General features: G+C 48.8%; 1 protein-coding gene across 2 annotated transcripts in view; it reads right to left on the bottom strand.

Moving 5' to 3' along the window:
- smtnb (smoothelin b) overlaps window positions 1-13,444 on the bottom strand; it is a 47,201-nt gene that overhangs the window by 8,019 nt on the left and 25,738 nt on the right. For both annotated transcript variants that reach the window (XM_083673404.1, XM_083673405.1), the window contains 4 exons: window positions 12,112-12,809; window positions 11,262-11,316; window positions 9,496-10,143; window positions 7,638-7,711 (listed from right to left, as the gene is read on the bottom strand). In XM_083673404.1, coding sequence (XP_083529530.1) covers window positions 7,638-7,711; window positions 9,496-10,143; window positions 11,262-11,316; window positions 12,112-12,809 — 1,475 coding nt within the window. The remainder of the gene's footprint in view (window positions 1-7,637; window positions 7,712-9,495; window positions 10,144-11,261; window positions 11,317-12,111; window positions 12,810-13,444) is intronic.

The raw sequence follows: 13,444 nt of genomic DNA, 5'->3' as shown, positions 1-13,444 counted from the left end.
GGGGGGGGGGGTTAGAGAGAGAGAGAACTTTCTCTTTAATTAAATGGCTTGTTATTGTGAAGTGACTACAGTGTTCAGTATGACCGAGAGAGTGGTTGTACATCGTTACATAACGGCTGGTAAGGCAGAACTACATCAATCAACTACTACATTCTGAAAAAACTTCATCAGGCAAGGTCAGCCTCTGTGCATCCCAATCATCAGTCTGTAAAATGGTTTAACTAAAAGAGAGCACCTTCCCTTAGATTGGAGAGGCTGATGGATAGGGCCAGCTGCCCTGATAGCATTAGACTGGGATATGGACCCTGTCCAGATGAATAACTGAGGATAATGCCCCATAAATACTCTTCAGTATCCTTCAAAATGTCATCGACACTCTCACTCACTCATGCACGCATTAACAAACACATGCTAACTCCACTCAAGACCAGACCAGCTCAGGAAACATTCTACCACTAGGAATAATGGAATGGCAAATCCTGACACACAAATATACAGTAACACAGCATCTTTTGCATTGGAAGTATGAGAGAAAGTGGGTTTATAGACCATTTAAAATGTTACATTTTTGATACAAAGATGACTGAGATTAGTCATGTCAATCAATCATGTACAATTCCATGTCTTGCTCTACATTCCTAACCAGAGAGGTCATCTGGTTTCTGGACCCGTCAGTGTGAGCTGACTGGTATTAAATTATCTGGTGGTTAGAGGGCAACAGAGTGCAAAGTGAGAAGGGCCTCCAGTTGGCAGCTCTTTGGCTCAGCTCTCTTAACCACAGCCACAACACACAGCTGACCCGCTTGACCTGGTCTACAGCAGCACGCATGGTTCTGGATCACTCTGCCCCTAGAAGGCCAAGGAGCATATCAGGCTTTCCTTATCCTCCAGTACCCAACTAATTTAGGTTCTTCCTAAAAGAGTCTGAACCACAGTGGGCCTAATGGTGTGGTCACACACATTAGAGACATAATCAGAGACCAAGAACCTTGACTTGAACCCAGGACTGGAGCCAGGACTCCAGCCACACTATGAATCAATGTTGTGGAGGTGAGGAGTTCCTGAAAGATCCACATGCAGTCCAACACAATGTTTTGGACCTATTTTAGGATGAGAGTGCTACAGATATCTAAGGAGTCTAATGTTTGGGCAGTAGACCAGGGGGTGTCACAGTCAGGAAGTTACTCTGAGGATTAAATGACAGCAAACAAGTTGCTTCCTCCCTCAGTAGGAAGTATATCCCCTCATAATATTTCCCCCCGACAGAACATAACACAATCAAACACACACACACTCCCTCACTCTCTCCCTCTCTCTCTGTGTGCTGCCAAGGCACCTCCACAAACAAAAAAATCTATGGGATTAAAGGATTGGAACACCTCAGAGACACCGTGCATGCTCACAGAACAACCAGAGGGGCTGGCATGAAAGAGTGAGAGAAAATAGAGAAGGTCAGGCTTTGTGGGTGGGAGTGGAAAGGATGCTGTGGGAAAATCAAAACAGAGATGGAAATGTAGATCCCATTTTGAGGATTTCAAGTTAGAGGATGGAAAATGTGGGAGGATAGGGCTACAGGGCACAAACATAAATTCACTGCTCCACAATGATGCAAATGAAAATCAGCCCTGAATTCACAACATCCACCAGGTTGAGAATAGACCATATAACCATAGTCTAGTCATGACAACCTTTAATCTTGACTATTAGGAAACAATTTTGATCATAGAACTCACTCCATGGTCAGTAAACCATCTTTATACACAGTACTTAAGGTCCCATTTCTCATTAGTACTGTAGCTAGAAGGGAGAGACATAAAGGTAATAGGTAAAACATGAATATCAGAAGATATCAGAAGAAAAGATCAAGTTGTCATCGAACGAGGAGGAATAGAGAGTCTTTTAAGAGCAAAGAGGCTTAAAATGAGGATGATAAGGATTACGGTAGGAAGGGGTTGATACAGCCAGTAAGAGAGTGCCGTACCATGCTGTTGCTGCGTGAGACACCTCCTAGTCCTACCAAAGAGGAGGTGGAGGAGGAGCGACGTGTAGCGAAGGTGGGAGGGTGAGAGACTGGGGCTGTCTTGGGTTCAGGGTCTGGCTCATTAGGCGCGCTTAGCGAGACTTCCTGGTCATTGGACAGGGAGTCCGAGTCCTGGGGTGCCCTGGGACAGGTTTCAGGGTCCAGGGCTGTGCTGGATGGACTATCAGTGTTGTGGGGGGTGATGGGCGAGGGTTCAGGGCAGAAGGGTGTGATGGGTAGGGGATCAGGCAGCCCCAGGGCCTGGCACAGGGCCTCCACCTGCCTGGCCAGCCTCTCCTGCTGGATGCGCAGCCTCAGGTTCTCCTCCTGCAGGCTGGCCAGAGCAGTGGCCAGAGGAGCTACACGCCCCACAGCCTCCTCCAGCCGAGCATCCACCCGCTTCCCAAAGGCCTGTAGGTCAGTGTGGATCTCCCCCACTGCACAGCGCAGCGTCAGCTCCAGCCCGCATTCGCCCCCCTCACCCTCCTCCTCCTCCTCCTCCTCCTGGGCCAGCAGGTCTCCGATCACAGCCTCCAGACCAGACTCAGCACACAGACTGTCTGGGCTGTCCAGGGCCCCTGGTGCCTCCATGGCTGGTAGGAAGTCGAGGTTAACACCTGGCATGGTGGCTAACTGCAACCAATGTCACCAATCACACGAAAAGTCCAATCCCGCTTAGATGAAATGCAAAGTCTGCACTGGAGAACAAATACTCGACTATAAAGAGTTTCAAATCCAAGTTAGCTATTTAGTAGCCCCAGGCAGAGGAGGACAGACCTGTTTATAGAGACCCTCCAAAACAACGTTGCGTTCTTTATACCCCCCCACAAATCTCCCCTCTTTAGTGACCCAGTCCCTGGCAGCCAATGAGCATGCATGGAATCCCGTTTCCAAGGCAGCAGAGGCCCCCACCTCCTTTTTTTTCTCAGGTGCCATAGACATGTCTATTTATCACTGGGCCAACTATTATTCCACTGAGCCAGGCAGGCCTGGGGGATTGGTGGGGGCCAGGGGGAATACTGGTGGCAACAATTCAGAAACCCACCAACCCCTCCCACTCTCAAGCCCTTGTCCTTCACACCTCGATTGGCAGGCGACTGGAGCTTTGGATGGGGCTCAGGGCCTGGACTGAACTGGTAAAGCTCAGCTGTGGAGTTTTACTCCCCCAAAACTGTATCTGACAAACTGCAGCCTCTGAAGCCTGACAGGTTGGGTTGCATGAACAGACTACCTGCAGGATGGTTAACCTAGAGGACAGAAGTTTATACACAGTGAGAGATGGTGGCCAATGTGGAGAATGGACAAGTGGGCCTTGGTTCTGGCTGGACGTGGGGAAGGTTCTTGGAAAAGGACAGCTCAGCCCTGGTCTCCGACGTGTAGCTGGTTGGAGAGTCACAGGGTGTGTTTAGGACTTGCTAATAGAATAGAATATCCCAGTAATCTGACCAGCTGCTGCTCACAGTTACAGTACGTGTGCATGCCTCAAGTGCTTTGTGTGTCAGGCTGAATGCTCCGAGAGAGTGCTGATGTGTGTATGTTTCTTTATGGGAGTGTGTGGGTCCTGCATACAGTATGTTTATGTACATGTTTCAAAAGCGAAGTGATTCTAATTTCAGGATATTACAGTACTGTAGGTGTGCATGAATACACTATTTTAACTACAATGTATTAGGTGTAACAGGTGACACAACAGTGTGTGGCACACCTGCAGAGTTAACATAACACTATAAGCACATAACACACAGTGGTTAAGCACAATATCATAGTGTGCAACTGGTTTGCAAAGCACTGAGTGGTATACTGTCACACACACACAACAGGAAAACACAGGATAATTCATGAACCTATTAAACGTTTACCTATCTATACTCACTTACCCATAATGTCTCCCAATGGGTCATTTGCTAACCTGATAGACATTCAATGAAGAGACTACCTACTCTCCATACTGATGTCTCAGCCATATTGAACTCCAATTTTAAAGTGGAAACATTTAGCCTTTGGGAAAAGCAGGATTCATGTGACATGGTGGTCTCGTTGAGCACCTCTTCATTTACTTTGTCCCCTGATAGTACATAGTAGCCGTCACTGGGCTGCTGGCCCTGGAGAGTGGTGACTTCCTGGGATTAAGAGGAAAGAGCAGCTTCTAGGAAGAGGCCAGAGAGAAGAGAGAGAGCAGAGACTGCTGTGGCCAGGGGAAGTGGGTCACACAGACATGGAGGGGCCTAAATACAATACAGCGCCACAGCAGGGAGTGTGTGTTTGTGTGTGTAAGGGAGAAAGTGAGTGAGAGAGAGAGAGTGAAGAGAGAAAAAAAAAGGAGGGAGAAAGAGAGTCATAGACAAAGAGGCAGAGTCGACACTGTACACATGAATGTTGAGGATGTCCTGTATGTCTAATGCTAGGTGTAAATCTGAGAGTAGGCATGTGAATGTGTGAATCAAGTAGACATTAATTGCGTCTGCCTCACACAAGTGACAATGTCTTTGGCTGTTGTGACCCCGCGGCAAGTTATTTACAAGAGTGTGTCTAAAAATAGCAGCAGCTTTATCCAGACCTCACCAATAAAGCAACGTAGAGACTTTAATCCGAACACGTCCACAGAAGAGCACAATGGGAAACATGATCTTAGGGAACAGGTTTAAATATAGCTGGCAACAGAACACCAGGACTAAAACATGATGTTTCTGACTGAGGTCACAAAACCCCCACACATTAGGCTCATCCCTACAATAGTACTCTCTTTGAATCTCTCCCTCCCTTCTTTCCTCCATAAAGCCTAGCACAGGGGCCATACTCAGGGGCACAGGTGAACTGCTTGGGTAACCCATTTGTGTCTGTGTTAAAGGTCTGCTGACAAATGATTTTAGTTCTGCTGTTGCTGACAGTCCATCAGTAAACGTTACCAGTGTGACTGAGGGCTCTGCAGTAATCTCCATGCCTGTGGAAGAGCCACTGACTGTCCATCATCGCCTCTGAGGCAGAGCGGTGGCATTATTTATGCCTGAGGGCACGGGGGCAGCAGACAGCCTGGATGGGTGGCAGAGATGAGCGGGCACAGCTGTGGGCACTTAGGCCAGGGCAGACATGGGCATCAATAACCCCAGTGGTCTGTCTCACCTGTTACACACATACACTCTCTCACTCTCTGCTTATCATTACTCTGGAGCAATTCCAAAAGCAGTCATTTAACCTCTATCACGCCATCTGCCTCACTCTCTCTTGGTCTCCATCTTCATTTCACCTTCCCCCCTGAGTTCCTTCTCATTCAAAGAGTTCCTCCAGCTCTTTTTTACCTTCTACTTCCATCCCGTCCACCCTCTTATCTCTGACCCTCTCCCACACACTTCCTCCCTCTCCGGAGTTGATGGGCTATTATAATGTCCAATGCTACGCTACTCTATCTGCATATCGTAATCTTCACAAAAAAAAGTATATCTGAACATGAGCTGTCATTAAGGAAATGGTACGGGTTGGGAATGAGTAGAAAGTAAGACAGGCCACCAGACCACCAGAGAGGAACCAGAGACCACCCACACAGATCAGAAAGGGGCTGCTTCTCTCCCAAACATCAATAAAGATTGAGAAATAAAACACAAGAACAAAACAACTCCCCTATCACACATCTCTGATTACAAGACTCATCCCAAAGAGGTCTATTCATAAACTACAGTAAATGAGCTACCAAGGACTTTTGAATGTGAATGAGGAGAACTATCAATGGGAGACAGATATATTCTTGTGACAACTCTCTAACACACCCTTGAACCTCCACAGGTCTGAGGGAGCATAAGAACAGGTGGTCAGCTCTGGACCCATGGCGGAAGGTAGCCCAGCTCTCCCTTGCTTGACGCTAACCTAGAGCGAAATGGCGTCTGCCAGTGTTTTCACAATCTCATTAGCCAGGCTATTTTCATGTGTGCCCAGTAACCCCCCCTCCCATTAAGTCCAGCAAATCAAGGTTAACTGCAGTCCCCCTGATCACATTCAGAGCCCAGGGAGTGTAAGGAAACCCACCGGGTCCCATCCCCACAGTTGGGGTATACAGACTGGGGTATTGCTGAGTCATTACCCTAGCCTAGGGTATACATTTTTCATGCTGCGTCACCCACATCATTGCCATTCAAAGTTAAAAGGTACTACACTTTGCTGCAGGTGTCAAGTTCAAAGGCACAACCCACCCCCTGACAGCTATGTATAACAACCGCATTAGCAGCATAATAACAATTTAGAGCTTAGCCAACGGTAACTGAAACTGATGCTACTGTATAATCCGCACCATGCTGGTGGCTTGCTTTCACTAACAGTGAGATTGCCCTGCATCAAAAAAAGACTTTAGTCTTATTAACAAGCAACTGGAATTACGCTAAACAACACACATTTAAAAATCACCACAAGAGGGAATTAATCTGAAAAGTTTCTTGGTGCAGCCTGGTAAAAATCTGTGTGTAAATCCCTTGGAATCTTAAAATAATCCAATGGCTCTATCCATGACATTCACAATGCACAATGTCTCCCTCACATTTTGGAGAAACTGAAATTAAAATTAAATGTCATTCAAAAACATATACAGTAACACTGCAGATACTGTACCTATTTATCCTGATAATGCTTAGATCAGTCAAGCATGGACTTAATCTTCAGTAGAACAGAATAAATGTCTTCTTTCCCCTCTCAGTCTGCTTGAGCGGATCTCTCTGTTGTGTGTGAGAGTCTCCTATCTGTGTCTTTATCTGTCTGGGTGTATGTGTACTGCAGGGCTAACCGATGGAGACAGTCTCTGTGCATCACCTTAACCAACCAACCCCCCCCCCACCCCCCCCCCACCCCAGTGCCCTGATCCCCTGACCAGATTACTGTCCCACTCGGCATGGGTAGTGGAATACAGGACCATTATGGAGCAAACTAGACACACTTTTCTCTACTACAGTACTTTCACTCCACCACAGGGAATCTCCTTAATGGAGGATGGGAAGGGGAGGCACTCCAAGGACATTCTAACTGTGTGGGGTTGGGTGGGGGTGCTCTCTTTCCTTTCCTTACCAACTATACTTAACTACCTGACTGGAGAAATCGTCATTAATCACACTGAACCTGGCCTCTCTCTCCCCCAATCAGCACACAACAACCAGGGGTGAGGGGTTGAGGGGCCCAGTTTAGGAAGCATTGGAAGAGTTGTGATGATGAGTGTGTGCCATCACCCAGTTCAGAGGCTAGGACTTCAGGGAGGTAGAAGGGCCTCTTAATGGTGTGGATGAAGACAGCGGTGTAATTTAGGAAGCATCTCCTACATACATCTCAGGAGGGACGGACAGAGAGAATGGAAAGAGTGCCGAGTGCCCCTCCCTCCCTCCCTCTGTGTGTTTCTCATACCCTACAAGGACAGATGTGACCAGCTACCCACTCTGTGTTTGATAAACACCAAGTCCTCCCCTGTTCTCTCTCGTTCTCTGCCTCTCCACTTCTCATTATGCCTCTCAGACACTTCCTTTAGGGGCCTTTAAGCGAAGTGCTTCATGACAGTAAAAAGGGTGTATTTAACTTAAATTTAACAATTATTTTTTGTGGTAACCTCTGAAGGCATGAAAATGTCAGACCCCATAGAATGCCACAGTACCTTAAAGGAGGATCCTGAGGTGAGGCTGGAAGAGGACATCTTGAAGGGGGTTGCTCTCAGGCCCAGGGTCAATTCTGACAAGGAGAGAGACATAAACATTAGTTGAGGTTGAAATATTAAAAGCTCTATAAAATGATGTCATTTAAAATAGTGTCACACCACACCAGTGAGTGAGCTTAGACATAAGCAGATATGTGTTATCCCATAAGTCCATATTTCATGTATACTGTACATGTATACATGATGTGCCTATGGCTCCACAGTGTGCTGGGGGGGTGGCCATTAATCAGTTACATAAACTGCCATGGTGTCATAAACAGTGAGGTTTCATGTCTAATGAGTCAGTCACAAGTATGGACAAAGCCACCGCTAACATAAACAGTCATGTTCATCCTCCTCCAAGTGCATACACATATTTCCGTCTGACCTGCGAACACATGCACACGGGTACACACACACGTGGGTGTATGAGTCACACTACACGGGTCTGCATCACGCACGCACGCACGCACGCACTTTAAGACAGGAGCTCTGTCAGTCTAAGCACAGTTGGGAAACTGAGATACCTGTGTAATGCAGACCAGCGTAGGGTATTGTGCACTCTAGACTGTTGTAAAGCGCTGCTGGGTGAACACAAGACATTTTCCAAGCCTGTCTTCAGTCAGTAAGCTTCCAAAAAAGGAGCCCAAAGCCATTAAAAGCAACAGTGCAGACCTCTTGAAGAAGGCCAGTGGAGCTGTCAGAGGGGGGGTGGGGGTGTAAGAGGCTCATTGGTGCTGACTGTAATAGACATGCCTCAGGCAGGGTCTTAAGTAAACTGTTTGGGTTGGAGGTCATGGTTGCTAGAAAGAGCCAGAACTCAAGACTGTGTGTTTGGACAGATCTCCACAGCAGCAGCTGTGACCAGGCTGCTTCTGACACACACAAAGACACCAAAACGTACTGTACAGAGACAGACAGACAAATATTGAAAGACATAGGCCTACATGCACTGAGTTGTAGTAGTGTGTGTACTGTATGTGTGTGTGTGTGTGTGTGTGTGTGTGTGTGTAAGTCTGAGTGGCACATGGACTGCTCTGTTGTGGATGTTGGTATTCTCACTCTACAGGAATGCCATAGAGAGACAGTATTGTGCCGTCAGGCCAGACAACTGCCCATTGTTGTGTGTCCTTGTTCCCATACCATTGGCCTCACCCCCCTCCACACCCACCATGTGCCCATCACAGTGACAATGCTTTTGTCATACCCACTTCAGACCTCTGTCCCGCACACACACACACGCGCGCCCTGACCTGCCTGTCCACATCTCAGAGTTCATCTCTTGTGACAGACCCTCTGGCGTCTCTGGTCTCCCACGGCAACAGGGATTCCAGGGTGATCTGAAGGCTGAGATTAGCATTCTGGGACGGAGCTGGGCCAAAGGATGCATATCTGCACTGCCTCCGCACACACACACACACAGCCAGTATATTGTATACAGTATACAGCACTGCAGTAGACTCAGCTGTATGGCTTCACAATGCCACAGTCCTGCGTGTTCCACTGGCAATGTTTGTTTATCTACTGTAAGATGAAAGAGGGATTACAGGGTTTATTGGTGGACTCAAGATCAGGCACTCTGTCTCCTTTGGTAACCAGAGCACTGATCAAGACACAGGAGACAGGAGACTCAACGTACACAAGATATACAGCAGCTGTGGTTTCAAAGACCGATCTCAACATGCATGCATGATTTGACCTGACAGCTAACTAAAGGCCCACACAAGACCTGACAACTCTTCACATCCCAAGTCATTCCTATTGCCCCATGTGCCCATACAGTGATGCTGGAGTGTAGATTTGGGGTTGATGCTCCTACCTGCTCTCTGTCCCACAGCATTGGTGGTGATGCGTGGGGCGATGGGGGCAATGTTGGCTCTAGAGGAGGAGGAGGTAGAGGGTGAGGCACCGCTGGTGCGCCCATCTCTGATCTCGATAGTAAGGAAGGTCTTCATGTCGGGGTCTGCCTCTCCCTGGCTGTCCCGCTGTACAACTGCTTTCCCTGGGGTCCTCTCTTCCTTTGAGTCGCCAGAGGCGTGCCTCAGCTTTTCATCCAGCCGCCTCGTCCCGCCCACTGTGTTCAGGGATTGGGCAGCTGAGGACAGAGGCTTGTTGGACACACCCCCTTGTTGAGCTAAGCCCTGGCATTGGACTAGGCTCTCTGAGGAGGAGGAGGATGAAGAGTAGGATGTGCAGCCTACATGGGGCCTCCCTGGCCTGTCTGCTGGGGTGCTGATGGATGCTGCTGTGGTCCCTGCTGCCTCTGGTCTCTTGTCTCCAAACAGCTGGTTGGCTCGGACTAGGGGGGTCTGGCCGGTGGCGTTGGGGCCTGTCCCGTTCCTCAGAGAGCCCCTCTTCAGAGCCGGGACACTGGGGCTGGGGCTGGGCTCTGTGAACTTACGCATCCTGTCCCTCACAGAGTTGGCCCTGCTGAATGGGGCCAACACAATCTCTTTCTTCTCAGGCACTGCAAAACAGAGACAGAGTGCATGAGTGAAAATTATTTACACGCAGAGGAACACATACAAAGACGTAACTAAAATAATAACATTGGTTAGTTCATCACCAATACATCCGGTGCAACTGACGCCCAAAGAGATGTGGAAGCATCTCACAGCCGTCTTCATGGCAATAAGCCTTAAATCCACAAAACTCAAAGTACACTCAGAACACTACTCATGGTCTCCTCCTCCAAAAGCTCTCTTCAAATCCCTTTCCTCCCTCCCTCGTTTCGTCTCCCCTTCTCTCACTCCAGCCCCCATCTTTTCTTGAATCCCCCTCCCTCATGCTTCCACTTTTCCATTCCTCCTCTTTGGTCATAAGCTGAAAGATTTGTACCATTCCTGTGAGTTTCTAAGGTCCTAGGAGATGCTAAGTACTATGAGCTAATCAAAGGTCATGTAGAGGAAAGTGGTGGCTGAAAGCCACTGCTCTTGTGACCACATAGGGAACAACACAGAGAAAAGAAAGATGAGACTGAAATTAGGGCCAAACTTTTACGACCCAAAGCCAAAGACAAAAGAGAGAACAAAATAGAGTGAAGTGAAGGTATACATGGATGTCCCCTTTATTGAGGCAAAAAATGTGTTGCTATGCAACAAATCAATGTTTACATGGAACAGTGTGCTGAGAAGCACACACATATACACACACACACGCACACGCACACGGCAGAGGATCCTGCACAGTACTCTCTCTCCATCTACTCCTCCAGAGGTGCACCATCACCCCTACCCTTGTGAGACTGGCCCTATACGGTCATGCTGGCCCTGTGGCTGCACCAGCTCAGGATGGGAGCCACTAAGATGATAGTGGGGCAGGACGTCTTGATATCAGAGGAAAAGCTGTAACTCAGGAGCACTAGAGACCTCCAGGCCCATTCTCCTCTGGCGTGATGTTATCAACACCGTTTACGAGTTCCACAGTAAAGTCCCATTAATGAGACAGGCATCTGCTCTCATTGACTACTTAGCTCCCTCATGTCAAGTCCAACTGCAAACCTTCACCATTGTGTGTGTGTGTGTGTGTGTGTGTGTGTGTGCTGTACTGTACATGTGTTTGTGTGTGTACAATAAAATTGCTTACCTGCATCCTTTGCTTTACTGAGAGGAGTGAGTGTAGAATCTCTGCTGAGAGTGACCTGAGAGAGACAGAGACACATGAGATTCATGGGGGGGACATTGGGATGAGAGAGTAGAATAGCCATGGTGACATCCATGTGAACACATGCAGACGACCGGGTAGTGTTTTCATTATGTAACAGTGTTTAGAGCCAGACTGCAGGGTTCTTTTTTTGTCAGAGCGGGCCATGGTGGACAATCACACACTGTGCATTAGTGTATTATAGGGTTCTATAAAACAGCCTGGAGCCTGCGTTGGGTAAACAAGTCATAGTGACTGAAGCCCCTTGATGAAGGTATTCAGCAAACGAAACAGAATGTGAATACAGAAGCATCCATCTCCAGCCTGTGTGTTTGTCTGTTTTGGGGGTTCAGCACTCCCGGTGCTGTGGGCTGAGGAGACACAGACCACTGGCCAGCTGCTGTGTCTCCCGTCCTGACAGTAGGTGGAGGAGACAGAGACCAGAAGTGAACCAGAACCAACCCAACAAAGCAAAGGTTTGGACCAGTTCTAAGGTACTGAGTGTGTTTATGTAGCCAAGTAACCAGAGTCAAACAAACAGGACTTAGCACATGTTCAGAGAAACATGAGATGTTTATTGCTGCCAGTGTGGTGCTGCTGAGAAATGGTGTGTGAATGATCATTGCAGCCAGTTGATGCAACACAGCTCAACAGCCCCCTCTAGTGGGGTTATGCATAAATATTCTACTACTCTTTCTGGTACAGCGGAACACAGTGTGTGTTCATGATCCAATGTTTTAATGTTCACATTGCTGATGGGCATTCATCTGATATACAAGTTTGTAAGCTGTACCTTCTGTTCCTGGATGTCAATCTTTCCTCTGGCACTACCATTAAGCAGGCCGTTGTGGGAGCCTGGAACTCTCCTGGATAAGACGGCCCCATCAGACTGATCACGGTCAGGGTCAGTGACAGAGATGTTGTGGCTAGGTGGGGCTGGGTGGCTGGCTGGACGGAGGTTGTTGCCCTCAACCTCGGAGTCTGTGCTGGAGGAGTCCACTCGGCCGCGCCCAACAGTGGACACACCCACGCTCAGGTCAGACGTCCCAGAGTCCAGCCGTTTCCGTGACAGCAGGCTGGCGCTGTCGGAGGCCTCAGAGCCCAGGCGGGGTCGTGGTGGGCCTACACTGGAGTCGGAGGTGCCAGAGTCCAGCCTCTGTCTGAAGCAGGAGCTGATGCTGGGCTCTGAGGCCCCAGAATCCAGGCGGCTGCGGTGAGCTGAACACTGGCTCCTGTCTGAGGCTCCAGAGTCCAGTCTGGCCCTGAAGGCTGAACTCACGCTCTTCTCGGAAGCTCCAGAGTCTAAACGGGCCCTGGAGGGCACCGAGGCCAGGCTGCGGTCAGAGGCCCCAGAATCAGATCGTTGGCGGTGGGACAGGACTGCGTCTGGCTCTGATGTCACAGGGTCCCGCTGTGGCAGGCTCAGCAGAGGCCCCGGGACCTCCTCCCTCACCAGGGGGTCCAGGACCAGCACCATTCCTGAGTTGGAATCTATCACACACACACACACACACACTCTCTCTAAGTGGAACATACTCATGTACCTATAGTACAGAGGAATTCATCCTATGGAATCACAACAACAGTTTTCAGTACTTTGCACTCCTGCATGTCTTTTCTGTTTCTCTGAACTAACACAAGCAAGATGGAATGTCACATGAGCAGTTAGAGCTGAACTTGGTGTCTGAGGATATGAATGGCTTCCGCTGCCCCCCCGAGCACAGAGCTAGATATGTAAGAGCGTCACTGGGGATCAGAGAGGAGACACGTGGAGACATGAGGGGATGTAGGCATTTCCTCTACGCCAGCCTCCAATCCCTGGACAATGTGTGTGTGTGTGTGTGTGTAAGTGAGACAGACGGACAGAGAGTAAGAGAGTGAGCAAGTACCGGAACATTAGGTGGTAACCAAATGCAGGAAGTGTAGGGGGAAGTGGGGGTGAAATAGAGACTAGGACAAGTACTTCCCCCTCCCCCGTGTCCAACCTCCTTCATTCCTCCTCCACTCCTCAGGAAACCACACTCCAAACACTGCAGTGCCCACATCCACCCCCTCCTACAGTCACAGTCTCTCCAACACTCATACCCCTTGGTGCTACTTTGGGGCTATACACTGTCAAGCTCACA

The sequence above is a fragment of the Argentina silus genome (assembly GCF_951799395.1).
Source record: "Argentina silus genome assembly, chromosome: 7".
Classification (NCBI taxonomy): Eukaryota; Metazoa; Chordata; class Actinopteri; order Argentiniformes; family Argentinidae; genus Argentina; species Argentina silus.
This window is presented reverse-complemented; position numbering and strand designations above follow the sequence as displayed.